This window comes from Amphiura filiformis, chromosome 14 (genome assembly GCF_039555335.1).
Source record: "Amphiura filiformis chromosome 14, Afil_fr2py, whole genome shotgun sequence".
Classification (NCBI taxonomy): Eukaryota; Metazoa; Echinodermata; class Ophiuroidea; order Amphilepidida; family Amphiuridae; genus Amphiura; species Amphiura filiformis.
In genome coordinates, this window is record NC_092641.1 from 55,463,921 (window position 1) to 55,481,119 (window position 17,199).

A 17,199-nucleotide genomic window follows, 5' to 3' on the forward strand; every position below is an offset into this window, starting at 1 on the left:
ATTTGAAGACATTCTTTGATGTATTACTGAGCTCAATCATCTGAAATTACTGGAGCGTGAGCCACCCAGACTGGTGGCTCAGCATAGTATTTTATTAACAGAAAGTTTTCTCCACATTCATTTCCTAATGAGTATCGATTGTCCCAACATATCTGTTATGTAAAGCAGTATGCAGACTTTTTATTATACGTTAAATAGTGTATGTAACATATCTACGTTATTTAATCTATTGCCATTCTATTTCCAGTAATGTTTAAGTTCTAACGAATGTTTGATGACGTAAAATCGATAATATATTTCTGCTAGATATTATATGTAACATATTATCTCTAAGAGCGTGTTTATAGTGGCTGTATACAGTCAACCAAAAATTTAGGGTACCAGTTATGTTCACCCCTTGTATATCCTAAACAAAGACAGATATGTCATAATTGGAACCAGCTGCATCTTTTAGCTCGAATTTAAGACCTCATTTGTTGAAATTGTTCAAGAAGTAAAGATATGACGATCCAAAAACCCAAGGAAGATGCCAATTTAAAAGTTGCAGTTTGCGCCTTTTTTTGCGTGCCCTATTGATTTGCACACAATGCGTTCACGAATAAGAGAACCAGCGCCGTGCTTCCATTGATTAGCATGTTAAAACTAGCGTCGTGCTTTCATTGATTAGAACACAAAAGTGCAACTTTTGATTTCGTTTCTTTATTAGTTTTTAGATCACCGTTTCTTTAATTCTCAACCAATTTCAACAAATGATGTCTTAAATCAGAGCTAAAGAGTACAGGAATTAGTTTTGATGCATTTGTATTCATTTAGGACATACAGGGGTGAACACAACTGGTATTTTTTGGCTTACTGAATTATACTGCAATAGCAATTGATTTCGCAGTACTTGTAGGCTAATATAATACGCTAAATAAAAAATCTGGCTCACTATAAACACTATTGTCCAATGCAACATGCCGTAAACTAGATGCTTTTACACAAGCACTCACAACAACCCTCAACCACAAGTCTCTCGGACAAAACGTTAGAATGATGTGCGCCCTCCTATAAGATTTGAATTATTTGCACGTTTAGCAAAACTTCAAGCTGAATAGAACAAGCCTTGAGAGACTATGCATCATGAGCATAAACATCGGGGCCCATTGACAAGGAGCAGTGCGGAGCTCTTTTAATGTCTCCTTTATCGGCCCTTATTTAATTTTCGCTTTTGCTTGGGGCCTCTGAACCCTCGAGGCCCCTGAACCTTCGGGCTCCCTGATCTTCGTCCATCCTGCCCACCCGCTTTATATGCCTCTGATAACGATAAATACAGGGTCTTTGGGTACAAGAGCGTGGGTTTAAATAAAAAATAATGAAAATTGTTTTTTACCTTTCAAAAAAAAAAAATTTGTCCCACTGGTTACGAAGATATAATATTGTCATTTGAAAATTGGCGGCCATTTTGGTCAAAATCGAACAAAAATGCTTCCTCCGCAGCGCAAACATCATTGGACATGGTCCGACATTGCTTAAACCTGAAATTGTGGGGTTTTTTTTCAGTGTCAATTACCCCATACATCAAATTTGAACCAATTTCAAGCATGATTAGCATGATTAGTGGTGATTTGACATGAAATGACTAAACACTGATATGCCAATACAATACTAGCTGTTGGTATAGCTACCTGCATCGGTAAGCAATTTGCTAAGCATGCAAATAATCTAAGACCTTTCTAGAGGGCGCACATCATTCTAACACTTGTCCCAGAGACTTGTCATAAGCAATGGTGCTTGTAGATGATGTTTTACGGTACTTGGTTTTGTACATTTGCTAGCTATTTATAATGATTGATTTTCCAACGTAGTGTAGATTTCATTGGACGGTTTCGGGGTGTTTCTGTAACGAAAAATTAAGAAAATCGGCATAGTTATTATTATTTTTAAAAATAAACTTTCAGCACATTTTTTTCTTTAATTCATTTAAGTCCATCAATGCATAGGGATGGACAAAAGAATACATCGGTAAAATTACCATTTTCAAACTTGCGTATTACAAAATCATCCAGTCAAAAATAAAGGAAACAATATTCACTTCTTTAAAACAAATTTGAAACAAGAAATAGTTAATCGTGAATTGAGTGTTACAACTTGAAAGGACCTCTAATGCATGTCCTGTCGATAACACAAAATCTATGACAGCGCCATCAGCAAAACTAGGCTATATTGTTAACCTTCTTTATCTGTGCAGTGGCCCGGTAACAACCATAGCGCCATCTGTATCAATTTAACAAAATTGGCATAGGACTATAATATTGAAATATTATTGTCTGAAACACGTTTTTAATCATTGTTTAATTTTAGTAAGTGAAATGTACTTTTACCGTCAAATATTAATTTCGATAAGTAAAAGATAAGACGAACGAATGCCCATCAGAAACAGTAAAGGAAAATAATTAACACGGAGAATAGGTTGAGACAAACATTAGTAGTGTTCTAGGTACCCCACCGGGAGGGTTTTCGTGAGGTGCTTGTAGGTACTTGTGTGACGTCACCTCATGTCATATCTATTTTGAGGGCTATATGACATCATTTAGGAAGCACACCTAATATATAATATTATTGCTAATTTGCTATAAACTTTAGTGTGAAGCTACAAGTATTACCTTTGGCGTCGCCGGAATCTCATTACTAAAACGGCAACAATAAAGAGGAGAAGTAATGCTACAAACAGGATTAAACCAACGACGAGACCAGGTGATAGTGATGTTTTCCTCTCGCCATCTTTCTTAACTGAAAGCAAAATATTAAATAATACAACATTAAGAGCACGCACACGTAAGGTTCTTAATATTCAATTATCTCTTGCAAGAGAAATGATACCAAGAATTTGAAAGCAAAAACTATTTTGGCTGCAATGATGGACACCCTCTTGAATATCCCCAGACTGCCGGAATAATCATTTTGTTTCAAAAATGTAATACATTACCACCAAAAGGGGGGAAAGGTGGTTTGACAGAGTCCTAGGGGTTGCACGTGAACATACTAGTATGTTACCACTATAACAACCGGGATAAGAACATTGAGTATGGCGGCTGAAGATAGTAATAATAATAATGAATGGTTCTTTAAAGGCGCAAAATCTTCCACGGAGCGGGCAAAACATGAAAAAGACAAACGAACAAAGAAGCAATTCATTCTGTGAATCTGAAAAAGCTTGACGGAAGAGATGGGTTTTAAGCTGACGTTTAAATTGAGAAAGTGTGGGGATGTTACGAATGTTGTTTGGAAGCGATTTCCAAACAGTTAGAGCAGCAAAATGAAATGAGCGCTCACCGGCTGATTTGAGGTTAACCCGAGGAGTTTTGAGTAATTTTTCAGAAGATGTTGCTGAAAAGTGTGTGATTTCACTTTTTTTTTGACACAAAAATCCAGTCAGCCCAAATATCTGACGTATCAAACTGTACTATATAACAATATCCATGACTTGTAATAAAATTATTTAAAATACCTGGTTTGTAACCGGCCGGGTATGCATATGACGATACTTTGTGAAGTCCATAAACTGCCACTGTGAACTTTGCTGCTGGATCCTCATGACTAACACTATGAACGCCCGTACTAACATTTCCTCGTAACACGCACATTCTATTGTCTTTAGTCTTCAACTGTTCCCAATCTTTCATTGGTGTATCATCATCAAGCATGAGATCATTTGCGTACGCGCAGTCGATAATGACATGTATATTGTACTGGAAATTATTCTCAAAGGTGCAGTTGAAGACGGGGAAAGTTATCACGCTATTATCATACGAATCTGTTGGAGGAACCATCATCATGGAAGGTTCAAATAGTTCATCACCTTGGTTGCTCTTCATATATTGGAAAACCAGCACAGGTTGATCGGAGTTGATTGATATTACCGTGTCACCATCCACGTGGTCTTCAAACCACTCATCTGCCCTTATTATGATTGCATTTGGTTGATTTGAAATGGTTAACTTTGCCTTCTTAGTACTAGCCAGAACTCTGTAGACATACCCAGTTGCTCTTCCACGGAATGGACTGAGTACAAAGCTGCTACCCCACGTATTAACAGGTGGTATCTGTTCTAGTAAACCATCTGCTCCTTTTGGATATCCATGAGGTACTCTGGTAAAGATTCCGGACACAACTGACACTGGTTTATTACTTGTTATCTCAGTTCCTGTAAGATCATCAAAGAAGCCGCCTTCATATCGGAAACTCTCCCATGAATCGAGTGGAACCAGAGTCTTCTGTCCGCTTTTAAGGTTCTGTATTTCAACTACTGTCCCATCTTCGAGAGCTGAGACGCACATGAAGCCAGGGTTGTACTCTTTCTCGTGGAAAAATGGATCATACGACATGATGTAATATTTAGTGCTTAACTGAGAATTTGGAAAGGCTAAAAATCCATCGCCGCTTTCGTATTCATTATCGATGCAATGTACATTGATTACCCCGGATGCCTGGACGACCACGGTCTTATTGCTGATCTCGTTGGGGCTTGATAGTCTCACAGATTTAGGTAAAGAAATCTCAACTTGTTTGTTTTTAGACACTCTACCACCCTGGGTGAAATCAATTCCTTCAACAGTTACAAAGACATCGATTGGTTCATATGATGACGTAGTGACGATGACACGGGGTTTGTTTTCTTCTTTGTCGAGTGGCTCGAAGACTGTCGGAACGGCAAATATATGAGTTTGGTCTTCGACATAAGCGAGATGGTGGCCATGGTTACGATCGGGATGTTCATGGGCATCCACAAGCATGCCTGTAAAATAACAAAAGATGTTTACGTGAATATTATACGATTATACGGAATATAATTTACCTTGATTTAATTTCAATCAACATGTGATCTAAAACGGTTGATTTTTGTTCTCTCCGTGTGTCAGGTGGCGCTGTGTAGCGCTGCTGTGGTCTTCACAAGAGTACGTTATCACTCGATCCGATGCCAAGTGCGTTGCACCTTGCATTCCTTGGTTAGAAACCAGCTTCACGTCATAAGTCCAGGATGTTGGTGGATGTCCTCTTCCTCGTCTGCCTTCCATAGCCCCTTGCAAAATCTGTTTTTCTACACCTGACAATATGGCCAAAGTACTTCAGCTTTCTCTCCATTATGCCGCTTCTGATGGTGAGACTTGTACCAATCTTGTCGAGGATCCAGGAATTTGTTCTCCTGTCTTTCCATGTCACTTGTAGATAAGTATCTACTCTTTTCCTTTCCATTCTTGGTCATAGCCCAAGACTCGCATCCGTAAGTGGCAATGGAAAACACAGTTGCACGAAGTAATCGTACCTTTGGATAGGCTTGGCATGCCCTGCACAGTTGTCCTTGCAATAGCCAGTCTTCTCTTAATTTCAGTTGTGTTGTTACCACTGTTGTTAATTACTGAACCCAGATATTCAAATTGCTTCACCTCCTCAATCTGCTGTCCATCTATCACAAACTCATCACTTTTCCGCTTTCTGTCTACACCTATTTTTTTGGCTTCTTTGTGCTCAGGAGAGGGTGTATTTCTTCGCTGGCCTCTTTAATACGCTTCAAAAGATCAATCAGCTCTACTCTGCTGCTACAAATAAGAGTGGTATCATCGGCGTACCTCAGGTTAGGAATTCTTGTACCGCCAAACTTTACTCCACCTTCAAACCCCTCCAAAGCTGTTCTCATGTCTTCAGAGTAGATGTTGAATATGTTTGGTGATAGCACACAGCCCTGTCGTAAGCCTCTTCCAATCGTGAGCCAATCTGTGGCCCACTACTTGTTCTGACTGCCGATTCTTGGTCTTCATGTAAGCAGCTGATCAGATCCACAAGGAAACCCATCTTTTTCATAGTTTTCCACATCTGAGGGTGGCTAACACAGTCAAAAGCTTTACTGTAATCTATGAAGCACATGTAAAGAGGACGTCTATGCTCTTGTTTTGTTTTGGTCCGGTGATTGGCACACTCTTTCAAATTTACGTTATTTGGCAGTGGAATAAATACTGCCCTGCACCAGTCTTTTTCTTCTTTTTCCAGATGATACCACATAGACGCTACATTATGTCTATCCCTTCTTTCCCAGTTGCCTTCCATAACTCAGAAGCTAAATTATCAATGCCAGGTGACTTAGCATTTTTCATTTGTTCCATGGCACTCTCAACCTCAGATCTCAATGGTGGAGGTTCTTCCTCACTCGTTTCACATTGTACATACACCTTGTCATCTTGTGCCTCAAACAGCTGGGAACTATTATACTGAACCCATCGCCTCTTTATATCTTCACTTTCGGTAAGAGTGTTAACTTTCTCATCATTTATAACATCCATCCTGGGGGTCCACTTCTTAGTAAGTTCCTTGGCAATACCAAAAGCCATTTTTGAGTCACCCTTACATTTTTCCATTTCCACACACTTCCTTTCGTTGTAGTTTCTTTTGTCCTCCTTAACACTTTTGGAGATCTCTGTTTAAAGCGTGCCCATTCTTCCTTTCCTCCATCTGCCTTTGCTCTCTTCCTGTCATCAGCTAGGTTTAAGGTTTGCTGAGAGATCCACGGCTGTTTCCGTTTCTTCATTCTGGGGATGTACTTCTTAGCTGTGCTCTGGACTGCTTCTTTCATGTCGTCCCACGATTCATTTGGGGTCTGCTCCTCTTCATTAACTTTCAGTAACTCGCTTTTTGTTCACGGAACCCTTATCTCATATGCACAGTTTACATACCCTGTGTCTTGAATAGTAATTGTAGCTTACCAACTCGGTAGTTAAGAGGCTATAGGAAATAATCTCATACCCTCGTTTGTATGCCTTTATCTAAAACTGCCTCACATGACAAAAACTGTTTAACCCATCTAATCTTGCAATGAGACAGTGGCCGTTATGACTTCTTGTACCTTTTTCTAAGCATGTTTACTATTGTATTGAGCCATCACATGATTATAATAGGCTTTACTGATTGGTGAGTAAGATCAATTTATGACCATATAAATTTAGGAAAAATATACTGGATATTTTCATACAGTCGATTTACTCAATTTCTGGCAACTGACGAAACTTAATTTTTGGGTCAAGGCCATATCTGCATGGTATAATTGAATATGTTAGTGATATTGATTTGAAAGCTTAATCAACGAGTTGCTTGTGCTGGCAAGAGTCAGGATGTATCATGCCTCAAATCACTAATTTATTGTAAAATTGGTTCAGAGAAGGTTAGCTATGAAAAGGGAAACTTACTATTTACTATACACCTGATCCGTGAACTGTGTCTTTGTCCCACAATAACTGAGATGACAACATAATATTAGTTGTCGACAAGCAGTTCACGGGCCGGTCAATTAAAGATTTACATAAAGTTGTGCAGTCGTGTAGTTTTGGTCAGATTTGGTTATCAAATGCTGACAGCCACGCAATAATCTGAGACAGAATTAAAAAGATTAGATGTGTCTGTCCTCACTGTCAACTCCCTACGACCCATGATTGGTAAGTCGCGTGTAAAAGGAAGATTGATGATTCGTCTGGTGCCTTCGTCGAAAAAAAAGGAACCGCAGAAAATTGCGAAAAAATCACGGTATACGCCAAAAAGCAACTTTTCTAAGCATTGTTCACGGTGCCTGCAGTTATTTTAGTATAATGAATATTTATAATCTTTAGGAGACGTCTGGCTTGCAATACGTGACACATACTAACTCAAAACGGCTTATATCTTTATTCTGCTTTTTTGTAGCACAGTAGAGGACGTGGTGTAGATTAATGTGTATTCGATACAGGGCTTTTGTCATAGATATCCCCATAAACAACACTGACATTTCGGAAACAACACAATCCGAATACGAAATCTCTCTTACTGTTTTTCTCTTTTCTTTTTCATTGTTATTTTTGCTTATAGTTGCATAAAATTGTTTAAAATTGTGGGGTAGTTCATCCACCTGCAGTGACTCCAGATAGACAATGGGTACATTTTGCCCTAAAGCAAACTTGCATTCATTGTGACAGCAGCAGGGCCATTTTAATTCAAAGCTGGAGTTATCATGTAATCATTAACTTTTTATATATTTGGCAGGTGCACAATATTCGTACTAGAGGGGTGTTGAATACAAGTTTACATGCTCAAATTGATTAAGTTAACTAAAAATTGTTCAAAGCTTTCAAACTCTAGTTTTAAAAACGAAAAATATGAAATAATGAAAACTTTTCAAAATAATGAAATCCCGGAAATGAAATTTTGACACGAGGTGGAAAAACCGTTGCGGGCGGGAAACGGGAACCAATGATTCAACTGTCATTAGCCTAAGGGGAAAATCCGAAAATATTTGAGAGGGCGTGAGGGGAGAATGTTACTTTTTTTGTCAAACCACCACTCCCGTAAATATTGAACGGTTATTACCCATTCCACATGCATTTGGAGGGCTTATATAAAGGGGTCAACTCAGTGGCGCAACTAGGGTTGGTAGCGCCCGGGGCAAGAAACAAAATTGGCACCCCTACCCCTCTAGCCGAGAATATCTTAAACGCGGGTTTTTTTTAATAATAAGACATTATGAAATTGCAATCATGCTCATGCATGCCAAATGGTAGGTTCAATATTTTTTAAGTGAGGCCGATTTGGCGCACCCCTGGTGGCACGCCCCCCCCCCCCTAGTTACGCCACTGGATCAACTGACTCCACACTATTCGGACAATTATTGTCGATGTATGCTATCTATGGTATCTATTATAAATAAGTAGCAAAGAGCTTTCACAATTTACCATTCAAAAAATAAAAAAGTTAGCAACCAAAGCAATGAACCAGAACAGGTTGGTCTTTCATAAAATGTGTCGAATTGCATAGCATAGGACAATAGAGATAACAAAGACACGCTTTAGCAACTGACCTTTATTTTTTTATGGTTCTCAACTTAAAAATGACAGGAGATATATTTTTCCAGTTTTAGCCATTTTGTTACGAGTCGTTAATAACTCAAGGCCAAAACACCTTTCGCCAAGTGAAAACACACTGTTTAATTAAGTTAACAATATCTGAGTCTTTTAATCAAAAGAGAAATGTGATTTATAATGTTCTGATACATAAACATTAATACATGCAATCAAATACATCTATTATGAATGTTTGATAATATTACTTCTTAACCAGCAGCCTTCTTCTTGATGTTGATTTGAGAGTTCTGATGTCAATGTTCTTGATGTATATTCTGATTCACTTTTATATCCGTTGCACTAAATCCTCGCACAGTTGACTATCTCCAAAATGGTGCTCTTTTCACCTTCCAAATGGAAAATAGCCTGCGTTGCAGTTGTTCCCCTCCATTTACATTGACAGATGTCTTGTTTCATAAGTACACTTCAGCAAGTTGACAAAAGAATATTTCCTTTCTTGGAAGAGGTACGCACTTTGACGTATTCTAGATCTTCTCCGATATTACTGGCTTACATAATTTTTTTTTCGTTCCCAATTTTCTTTCTTTGAAGAAAATGGGCTGTAAGCACACTATTACTGGCCCACAAGAACACTGTAAACTGATCTGAACATGTCTGACCATTTTCTTATATACCAAGCATTGTAAAATCGCATTCTATTAGTAGTCAATTACTTCATTCACATCTTCATAACATATGATGTAATCTGGGAAATTCCAAGAATAATTACTAACATTAAACTTTCATATTACATTACCTCCTGTGGGTTTTCCCCAAAATGATGTCATATTCACTTTACAATCCTGGGGATTTTCCCAACTGTGCAACACAATGAATATTCTAGAAAAGGGGATTCCCAAGTCCAACTATCCAAAATTAGAAATGATTTAATTTGTTTTTGATCAACCATATCACGTGACCTTTGTTTCTTCAGACCTTTGTCTTCTAAGGCTGGTAATTTCTTCCACCCGACACATCCATGAATCATTCTTCCACCATCATTTTCCCGAGTCTTGTAGAAACTAATTAGGCCAAGAGACCATTGTATAAAGGGTATCGAAACTTTTTGTGGACTACAGTTTCTTCGTCTCTGCATTCAAACGGATATTCATCAAAATCGGAGGAAGTTTTCTGTTGTAACCCATGTGGAGCCCAAATGTTGACCTTTGACCTTTTTGCTCATAACATCGGTACTGTAAGTCATAGACATATCGTACTATATATTTTTGAATCCTTATTACCAGAGGAATATTTTGGAATTAGTTTGAACAAAATTTGAACCTTGTATAAACTTTGACCTTGGAATTTATGGGATTGATTCCACAAGTGGCTACTCGTTGCCTAACGTATTTGTCCTAACCCACAAGGACAGCATATATGCCAATTCTGTTGCTTGTATATCACACTGGGCTCAATTGATTCACTAATCTGCAGTACTAATTAGGACTTTCTAGGGATATAGAATAGAAATTTATGGCGAGGCGATCTTTTCGGTGGAACTTTTAAGCCAAAATGTTAATATAATCTTTTTCAACAACTAAATACATATTGTATCATAATGACGCCTCAGGTAGTTAAGATGCACGAGTTGCAATATACTTAGCTATACTTAGTGGCAATTATCTCAGATAATTCTTTATTTGTTTTTAGAGAGTTTTGAATCGATGTGATATCAATGCCGATAATCTTTGAAACTTGACTGCGAGAATTCAGGCAGTCACCGTAACTATACTACATGTATATAGCTTTTTGGTGGACATTGTCGGCTGTCGCGTCGCGTCGCGTCGCTCTTTAGTACATGTTTGGTAGTGTCTTGGTTCGAATCCTGGGGTGAATTATTTTATTATTTTTACTATTATTATCCTTGTTTAATCCTAGCTTTGTTAGGAGAACAACACTTGAAGACATTGGGTCTCCGACGGCGCTGTACAGTTTTTCAAACACGCCAGAATGCATGGAAATTGATGGTCAAGCACCCACCAATCATATCAGCTTATTACAAATGAAGATAAAGTGGGAGTTTGGCTAAATACTGCACAGTTCCATTCACTCTGTAGCAAAACATATAAAAGATATAAAAACAGGGGCCTACGACCCCGCCTACGACAATTTAAGTGAAATTAAAATCCTCCATATTTACCCGTTGTTGCCACAAAAATGACCACCAATAACGTCCTTTCCTTGTCCAACATTATTTCCAGTGTGATTGCTTTATCTTTATACCAATATGATCTTGAAATGGTAACAAACTTCACTGCTATATACCACCAGAGCCTACTGCTGTGTATACAGTCGTCGAATAGCCCTTCCTGAAAGCTACCAACTGAGTGCTAGCAATATGGATTCTATTTTATCAGTGGAGCGCTACACGAAAATAAGTAACGGTATTAAGGGATCAGATAGCGACTACGTTTGCACAGTATTTTTATGGGACCCGAGAGCGCATCAGACACACCAACTGCATTCTGAATACGAGGAATGTCCTTCTGATATCAAACATTTTTTAGGTCCTTGGGGAAAAATTGTACGGCTATATCTTCAATACGAAAGGTCAAAATTTTCATATGGTCGGCTTTTCCTCCCAGCTACATACACTTCAAGTAATTAAACAACATCTGCAATTGTTACAACCAAGGCGCGCTATTCAAAGCATGCGTGTGTATTGTGTTGTCTAATGTTGAGACTATAGGGCGATTGCACGAAAGGTCGTTAGTTCAAATCGTCCTCCAGAAGACATGGAAATACATGGAGTACAGAGAATCAATACCACTTTAACAGGTGAACTAATGACCTTACGTGCAGCCACCCCACAGTGTCATCGCCCCCGATATCTCCATGGTAGAAATCGCCATGGTAGGTTGAATCCACAGCCACGAAAGGTCATTTTATTCCGACCTTATGAGACGCATATAATTAGCCAAGTGACCTGACTAAGGCTACTGACAATAGCCGGGGTAATTGATTTCTCGCTGTGTGAGTAAGCTTGTATACGACATTGCGGTCAATGGTCATACATACTGCCTCCACTCTGAGACGAATATACCTATGCGCGCTGTAGTCCATACAGGACCGACCAACGCAATATAAAATTAGCGACTTTGGTCAGATTTTGAGTTCAAGACTCACGGCCGTTCTCAAAGCGCAAACTAGCGACTATCATATCTGTTCAACGCGTATTTTCAAGTGTATGAGACCAGATCTAGTTTCTTGAGACGAAATCATTTACGGAGATATTCATCATTTTCTAACCCGGTATCCGAAGATTTTCGTCTGATATCAAAATCGTGCATAGCAATTCACGTGTATCGATCCCGTGTATTCATTTTAGTGTCTCTGCTGCACCAAATAATTATTAGCCAGGCGATGTCGGTGTGCACCCTATATCGACTAGGCGCTAAAGTATAGACCTACTATAGACCCTTTATCCTTATATGTAGATCGCTCCCCCAGATATTGACACAAATTTACAATGACCTCGGGATTGAATGACCTATGTTTCTACTTTAGCCTATTATTTGCAAATCATACGAGTTTATTTCTTCAATATTCTGCCATATTTACAACTTTATATCTTTTCACGGAGTGAACATTTCCCCTACTTGAACCCATATCTCATATGCACAGTTTATCCCTTACAATACACTGTGTCTTGAATAGTTATTGTAGCCCATCAACCCTGTGGTTAAGAGGCTAGGAAATAATTCCTAATGTCTCATACCCAGGGTTGTATCCCTTTATCTAATCCTGCCCCACATGACAAGGACTTTTTAGCACATCTTATCTTGTATTGAGACAATGGCAGCCAGGACTATTTTTTTTTGCCTTTTTTTTAAGCATGTTTACTATTGGATTGAGCCATCACATGATTATAATAGGCTTTACTGATTGGTGGGTAAGGTCAATGCTATTGTTTATTCTGTGATAGGACTGAGCATATTACTGCACATATGAAAAATACACTGCTATTTTGATACAGGCGATTTACTCAATTACTTCCAACTGACGAAATTTAGTTCCTGTTATCTACCCAGTAATGTTTGCTTATCTTAAGGGATGTGTAATTGGCGTGAACCTGGTTTGGATTTCAGAGGGAGTGTGCCTGTAACAGACACAGCCACCAGAAAAGGACCAGCTCAGATCGCGCGCTAAATAGGTTTGCAGTTCAGAAATTGCATTTTTTTTCTCAGCCTTGAAAATAATAGGCAGAGCTGGGAATCGAACCCGGGACCTCCCTTTTATAAAACTCAGTGCGTTACCACTAAGTCAACTGTCTATCAGCTGTGAGAAGTTTGATAGTAATCCTTTATATTGCTGAATAGAATAAATCAATACTGATAGGCCTATTTATCTAATGTACGATGCTATTCAAAATTAATAGACGTTCCATTGGGCCTATATAATGTGAAATGACTATCAATCGATCAATCAATCAAGTTTTCAAGTTATCGACGATCAATAATAAACCGATGAATCATGGAATATTACGAATTACTTGCTATTCTACCAAATAAATAAATAAATAAATAAATAAATAAATAAATAAATAAATAAATAAATAAATAAATAAATAAATAAATAAATAAATGCAGAATGCAGAATGCAGTTAGTAGGCCTATTTTAGTTAGAAAATTCCAAACATTCTATTATAGTTTTCTGCTATGCACGCAAAGGACATGTGCTTTTAATATCCGCGCCTAATCAATAATGGGTCTTTCACCATGCTCACGCAATGTTAAACTACTGACTGTATCCCTGCAGGATTATCTACTGACCAGGTGCTAAGCAACTCAGTAAAGTGGCTGCTTTTACAGTACCCAATCAAGTCTACATATCAAGGTCATAGCAGGGCATTTACGAAGAATGGTCAAAGGTCAACGTTTCCAAAGAAGTATAGTATAGATGTTGACGCAAGCTTTCGTGCGGGAAACATAAAAACATACTCGCCAGTCGTGGCCTTTTTATGAGATTTGATACGGCGCTGAAGCTATAGCTGTTCCAAAATCAGTTCCAGACCCGGTTTCCAGACGCAAATTTGTATGTTGTTACAAGGAATTCAAAGTAACTTTACCATCAAGTGACCCACAAAGAGGAATACGACATCTATCGTGAGCCAATCTGCATTCTGTTGCCTGCAAAAGCCGACGATCAGGTAAAATTCTAAAAGTAGCGTGACTAAGTAGCGTGTTAATTTCACGATAAGCTTAAAACGCGTTGAAAACTCCAAATTGCAGTCACAAAATATATATTAGTAAATCACCAAAGCAAATGGTAACGTAGGTATGTGGAAATGAACTGCAATAACAATAACAAACTATGTGCCCAAAGAGTTGTCTTTGGCATGTCGCTTTTTTGAAATATCACCAAAAATATCAAATTTTGGAAAAACGCCCCAAAATTTAAATCAAACACGAACCTTCCAAACTAAATACATATTTGCACTCGGCGACCCAGTGACTACCTGCCACTGTGATTGCTTCCCCTCTCCGGCTCCAGATACCCGTAGGCCTACTTCAAGTTCGCCCATACCCACGCCTCAATTGGAACCTTAATAATTATTGGGCCAAGGTTATTATCTGCATGGTATATAAATTGGATTTCAGTAGGCCTATGATAGTGATATTGATTTGAAATTTTGTATTTCAATGAGTTTCTTGCTGGATGGAGAGTTACTAGTATATAGTATATAAGCCAGAGTCAGGATGTAGGTATCATTATGCCTCAAATCACTAATTTATTGTACGCTCAGTGAAGAGTTGGTTAGATATGAAAATGGAAAGTTAGAACAAACCTGATCCGTGAACTGGGTCTTTTTGAAAGACTCTTCTTGTTATAGATATAGATAAAATCTGTTTAAATCAAAGCAGAAGGTCATGTTCATGCATTTGTGAAATAACGATTTCATTTGGGTTTTTTTTTATCTTCTTTCAACTTCTCTAGGGCCTATTCATTGATTTTCAAGGCAAAATTGGTACGAATTGTCATACAAACTTGGACCAAACAACATAAACTATACGAATCACTGAGCAGTGGCTATAGTCAACAGTATTCTAATTTGATCCAGGGCAACTTTAGATTATTATCATTATTATAAACTTTTTAACGATTTGTGAAAATTTTGACCACATATATTTGTGCAAATACCATGGATAGATCAATGTCCTTTTGAATTCTTTAGAGCTTAAGGGATCTGGAATGAGCATTTTGACAGTATTTTTCGTGGGACATGAGAGCACATCAGGCATATCGAATTGCGTTCTGAATACGAAGATTGTCCTTCTGATATCAAATAATTTTGATTTTTTTTTTTAATTCGCAATGTAATTCACATTATTAAAAATTGATATTTTTGATACTTAACAGTACTAAAGTAAACTTTATAAATCTGATGATTTATACTTAAAGTGTATGTAGGTGGGATGAAAAGCCGACGATCAATTGAAAATTTTGACCTTTCGTATTGAAGATATGGATTTTTTTCCAAAACGCCAAAATAAAAAAGGCCGTTTTGGGAAAAAAAATCCATATCTTCAATATGAAAGGTCAAAATTTTCAATTAATCGTCGGCTTTTCCTCCCAGCTACATACACTTTAAGAATATATCATTACATTTATACAATTTACTTCGAGGACTATTATATATCAAAAATGTAAAAATATCAAATTTTAATAATGTCATAAAATTTGTATTATATCGTGAATTTCAAAAAATGAAAATTATTTGATATTCTTCGTATTCAGAATGCAATTCGATATGTCTGATGTGCTCTCATGTCCCACAAAAATACTGTCGAAACGCTAAAAAAACCAAGGCAATAAATTTGTATTTGAGTGCTGAAAACAATATGCTTCTGGGCATGAAATTGAGGTGTCAAAATTTAATGCTTCAATACTCCTTCACTATCTATGTTCAGAGCATGATATTAAGGTGTCAGTACATTTTGTTAAAATGGATAGATTTGATCATCAGTTCTTACACATCACTCAAATTTAGATCTATATTACATGTGTATTTTGGTTCATGATAGAGTTTGCATGGGCTATTTTCATGTGAATATCACTGTTTCAAGCAAAGAGCTTTTATAAACACAGAGTGGCAATAGATTAGGTAATGCTTTGTTCCTTTGATGCCGATTTGATTTTCCTACAGGCTATTCATAAAAGAGGTACCACTGATCCGACAGTATTTATTGTGGGACATTGGAGCACATTCAAACATATCGAATTGCATTTTGAAATTCTCAATGTAATACACATTTTATGGCAAATGATTAAAAATTGATATTTTTGATATTTAACAGTCCTCGAAGTAAATTTTATATATCTAATGATCCGACAGTATTTATTGTGCTTTACACAACAGGGCGAGTATCAATAAGTGACCATGCAACAGTCATGTGTAAGGGCAGTCATGTGTAAAGTGATACCATTGTTCTCACGTATCCCAATGTGTGCTTATGCGGGTCTGAAGTCTATAAAAGAGGCTTTATCTGTCAATGTACACTTCTTTATCACCCACCTGGCTTTAGGCGCTTCATTTAAATAAATCAGTGGCGTAACGAGGGTTGGTAGCGCCCGGGGCAAGAAACAAAATTGGCGCCCCTACTGCCCCCCACCCACCCGAGAATATCTTAGACGCGGGCAGTGCCGTAGCTAGGGCCGGGGTCGCTAGGGCCGGGGTTGTGGTGCCCAGAGCTAAGGATACATAATCCCCCCCTTCTTGAAGCTATTGCGCACAGAATTTTGGACAAATAAGGCCTACTACTAATAAATTAGCTGGTAGGAAAATGATTTTGAATCACTCTGTAATCTGTATTATAATAAGGGGACAAACAACATAAAATAATAATTCAAAAATAGGAAAACAATATTCAAACATATTTTGTCCTCTTAAATTTATTACATTTCTTGTATATATCTTAATACAAATCTATGTTTTACTAATAATACTTAATCGTCACTATATTTATCAATAAATCACTATACTCATCATAATCACTAACATTTCAGCAGCAGAAATCTTACAGTTAGTTGTCAAGAATTAAAAATCAGTGGCAAGATTCTTGTATCAACAATTAAAATTGTAATAAAATATGCAGCAAGCAGGCTAAGTTGTGGTAATAACTTCATGACTATTTTTGCATTTTTTTTAAAAAATAATAACACACTGGTAACAAAAGTTATGTATATTATTGGGGCAAGGAATCCAATTACTACACTGAAGTTTCAGTGACTCAAGACATGCGGTTTAGTATATATATGATAGGAAATGAGGTACATCCTAGCGGTACCTTATTTCTTGTCA

General features: G+C 37.6%; 1 protein-coding gene across 1 annotated transcript; it reads right to left on the reverse strand.

Annotated features, from left to right (window-relative positions):
• Nucleotides 1-330: 330 nt before the first annotated feature.
• On the reverse strand, nucleotides 331-11,211 carry LOC140170321 (uncharacterized). The gene is made up of 4 exons (XM_072193688.1): nucleotides 11,038-11,211; nucleotides 3,491-4,777; nucleotides 2,646-2,772; nucleotides 331-1,879 (listed from the first exon to the last, which is right to left on the reverse strand). The coding sequence occupies exons 1-4, from the start codon at nucleotides 11,087-11,089 to the stop codon at nucleotides 1,822-1,824; spliced, it is 1,524 nt and encodes a 507-aa protein (XP_072049789.1). The 5' UTR covers nucleotides 11,090-11,211; the 3' UTR covers nucleotides 331-1,821.
• Nucleotides 11,212-17,199: the final 5,988 nt, after the last annotated feature.